This window comes from Ochlerotatus camptorhynchus, unplaced genomic scaffold (genome assembly GCF_037179485.1).
Source record: "Ochlerotatus camptorhynchus isolate MF236.1 unplaced genomic scaffold, CSIRO-AGI_Acam_v1.1 ptg000383l, whole genome shotgun sequence".
NCBI lineage: Eukaryota > Metazoa > Arthropoda > Insecta > Diptera > Culicidae > Ochlerotatus > Ochlerotatus camptorhynchus.
In genome coordinates, this window is record NW_027040870.1 from 1,568,667 (window position 1) to 1,572,635 (window position 3,969).

Sequence of the window (3,969 nt, forward strand, 5' to 3'; positions counted from 1 at the left end):
AGTTTTCTCCTGTTTTTCGCCGGCAGGAGTAACAACCCACATTAGATCCCTATGTGATTACTCACTCACTCACTCACTCAATGATCAGCAATTCACTGATTGTGACTATCAGGAAGCAAAATTGACAGGTTTTTCTGTGTCAACCCCTTCTTGTATCTTACAAATAAAAAATATGTTCATATAATCTAATTATTTCATAATTGCGAAAACATTTTTTTTAGCTGTAATGAGAGTTTGTAACTTTGCGTAGAACTAAATAAAAAAAACAATAAGAAAGACCAACTAAGAAACAAAAAATTGGCCGTTCAATGCGTGTTCGATGAACAACATGCGAGTGTTGTCTGTTTATCTGTGGTTTTCCCTAGAGAGGGTCTAGTATAAGAGAGGAGTGGACTGGCTGTTTTGAGTCAAATGAACAACCAAAGCCAGATCAAGCAGCGCCTATCTTGATTGCATTGGCAGTGTTGCTAGAAACCTCCTAGGCATAGGTTGCCAAGGCAGATTGTTTTCAATCTCTTATACTACACGCTCTCTAGTTTCCCCATGCTCAATCCCGTCAGCCAAGATTAGACAGGTGGTCCAAACAGGACTGGCAATAAAATTTCACAGATGCCATAATGGACATTCGGATAAAAGATATAACCTGTGTTATAATTTATATGTGTATGAGCAACTAAAATTTAATATATACAAGTGTACTGAACTAGAATCTAGTCAGTAAACTATAACAGTTTCTTTTTTCACAGTAGAAACGCAACATGCCTATTACCGTACTAGTATGACACCAGTTCAGTAATCTAGTAAGAATAGTCCGTTCGAACAGAGTCTGGTGTTGGGTAATGGGGATTAATTGCTGGAATTAATGGCGTTTGCAGTACCGGTGACTGCTGTTGGACTTGGTTTTGAGAAAGCGGCTGTTGTGAATGATACTGTTGATGATCAATCGTTTGAGCGTTCAAAGACAGGGATGAAGCAGACGAGGGTTGCGGTTCATCCATCAAAAGTACGCCATTTGCCGACATAGTTGGGTCAACCTGTTGCCCTGAACCATCCGGTTCTCGCTTGCGAACCCGTGTCGGTTCACGGTGATCTTCATTATGTACAGTTTTCATATGCATCTTCCAACAGGGTTTCATCGCAAACGATCTTCCACAGAGTTCACATACATACGGGCGCTCGCCGGAATGCTTCTGCTCGTGCGCCTTAAGGTAGCTCCTGTTCGAAGGAAGATTCATTACAAATACTTAGTTTGGAAATCGATTTGAAAGAAAAATACTAACTTAGAAGTGAACTTCTTCCCGCAATGCTGGCACTCTACTTTCATATCGGAATTATGCATCATTACGTGCCTTTTGAACGTTCCTGCTCCCTTTATTGAACGATTACAAACACTACAATCATACCGAAGAATTTTATCCGAGTGAACCACCATTTTGTGTTCCTTTATTCCACGAAGCCCGTAGAAAGCAAGTGTGCAATCGGGCACATCGCACGAATATGGCCGCCGTCCAAGATGCTTGTTGACGTGACCTTCGATTTCACGTTTATGGACCGAGCTTCCGCAGGTTTCACATGTTACATGATGTTTCAAACCAGCATTTTCCGCTCTCACATAATACTTCCAGGTTCGCTTCTCAGAGGCATCCTTTTGTTTCTCCGGTGCATGGTCTTCCTTCTTCTGGTGTCGTTTCACGTGAGCTTCCAAGTTGTACTTCAATGCAAATCTCTTGCCGCATATTTCACACTCGTGTGGAGTTAAACCTTGAACAAAATATTGATAGTTATGCAATACAAAAACTGCCAATGGATCTCTTTGCAACCTGCTACCAAGACTGGATACAGTAGATTACTTTCCACAAAATGGGGAAACAGTGTTACTTTTGATAAGTAATAAAAATAATATAATTATGTACAGTTTTAAATGTTAAGCGAACCTCACACGTATCAAAATGTTGACGCTAAGAGGAATTATTGACAATAATATTTATGATGTCAATACAGAAATATTGTCAACACCGATGTATTGATAATACGATTAGTCACAGGACTCACTTAAATAATCACTTTATAACAGAAGACATTATTAAGCAAAAGTAATATGGTAATAAGTAATAATAATAGTTAAATAGTAAATAGGTATCAAGCTATTAATTGTTTAAACTCACCCGTATGAGTGACCATATGTGTTTGCAGCTGAGCTTTCCGGCGAAACTTGCTCCCGCACACTTCGCAGGTAAATTGAGGCCCTTCGGTGTGCGTCTTAACATGCCGCCGGAACCATTCCACTCCTTTAATATTGCGTCCGCATATTTCACATACGTGATACGTAATCTGGTGACGTTTACTATGAGTTCGCAGATCGTTCTGCGAAAAGTAGGATCGACCACAACCCTCGAAATCGCACTTGTACGGTCGTACGCCCAGGTGCTGATTGTGGTGTGATTCTTTCACAAAATGAGCCACCGTTTGACCGCATATATCACACATACTGGGATCGGATTTGCGAACCTTTTTTCGTCGTGGCCCGCGTTTCCCAGGGATTTTGGGTTCATATTCGTTCTCACTCTGTTCACTTTCATCAACAATTCTCTTTTTTCTACCCCTTCGTCGAGGTCTCTTTAAGAAACATTAATTATATGAAAAATATTAAAAATTGATAGAGATTAACTTGATCAATTTTACCTCATTTTCGCTTTCTTTGCCTTGCGATTCTTTTTCGTCGATAGACTTCGGTTTCCGACCTCTTTTTTTGGGCTGAAAAGGAATAGTTTTTTTTGTTTAATGAAGTAAGTTTAATACGAGTTATGTTAATTTGCCACACATGATTTTAGGAACTAAAACTAACTTTACTATTTTCACTGATTTCAACCTTTTCTCGCTCGGATTCTGATGCTGTCATATCCTCTACATCTGGCTTGAAATCACTATCCGTATCTAGCTCAGAAATACCATCTGCATCAAGGTCCGGTTCTTCCAACTCAGGTTGAAACTGAAGTTTGGAATCATCATCATGAAGCTCGTCTTTGATAGCCGGTACACATATTACTATTTCAGTTTTGAGAACATCCGATGAAGGCTCCGGAGCATATTTTACTTCATCCAATGATTGTTCTATCACTGTAGATACAACCTGCGGGCGTTCCGACTCTCGTCTAGCTGGTATCGTGATTGTCCCGCTTATTGTCTTATCCACTTCCGAACGATGGGTAAGCACCATTCTTTCCGTCACTTTTACAGCATCCTGATCTCGACTATCCCAAAATGTATCGTAAAGGAGAAAATCGGTTCGACTGTGATGCAGTTGATTGGTCTGCTTGCACACTGCTTGAAAGCTCTGGATGATATCGATGAGAGTTTCGCATACTGTGCATATTCGAGCATGTTTTTCACTGCGATTTATCTAATTATTCGAAACGTATCGTTAAGCTCGACAACTTCTGTTATTTCAATTCCCAACATACCTTAACTCCAAGAGCACTGATAACTCGCTTGGATAAATCGTGGCTTTTTGTGAAAACCTCGATAAGTTGATAGTTTGTGCCTGTATGAAAGCACAGACGACATCGTAGTATTTTTATATCCTGTGATGATTCCATTTTTTAATTAAACTTATAAAGAAATTATGCAAACAGTGTGTTATTGCATATTATTAGTCCGGCTGAATGTAAATAAACATATAGCAAAACGTCCGGAGAAAATTGTGATTAGGGCGAAAAAAGCAATGACAACAAAATTGAGAAAATCAAATAAAGATTGCATTACTAAAGTTTATTCCTAAATTTTAGTAGCACTTTTGACATCTAATATTTTATTTTTCGCTATAATCGAATTTTTAAATAAACGAAAATGGAAAACAATATTTTGTTAGAATTTTGTTGTAGATCGTGGCCTGGTTTCGTCAAATGGATATAAAATCTTCATTTGTTTACATTTAGCTAGTTTCGTCCTAATCACAATTTACTCCGGACT

At 38.9% G+C, this 3,969-nt stretch overlaps 1 protein-coding gene across 1 annotated transcript; it reads right to left on the reverse strand.

Moving 5' to 3' along the window:
• Window positions 1-679: 679 nt before the first annotated feature.
• Window positions 680-3,636, reverse strand: LOC135710433 (zinc finger protein 431-like). Its single transcript, XM_065233006.1, has 6 exons — window positions 3,462-3,636; window positions 2,846-3,400; window positions 2,683-2,754; window positions 2,166-2,616; window positions 1,281-1,761; window positions 680-1,215 (listed from the first exon to the last, which is right to left on the reverse strand). The coding sequence occupies exons 1-6, from the start codon at window positions 3,594-3,596 to the stop codon at window positions 798-800; spliced, it is 2,112 nt and encodes a 703-aa protein (XP_065089078.1). The 5' UTR covers window positions 3,597-3,636; the 3' UTR covers window positions 680-797.
• Between the last annotated feature and the right edge of the window lie 333 nt (window positions 3,637-3,969).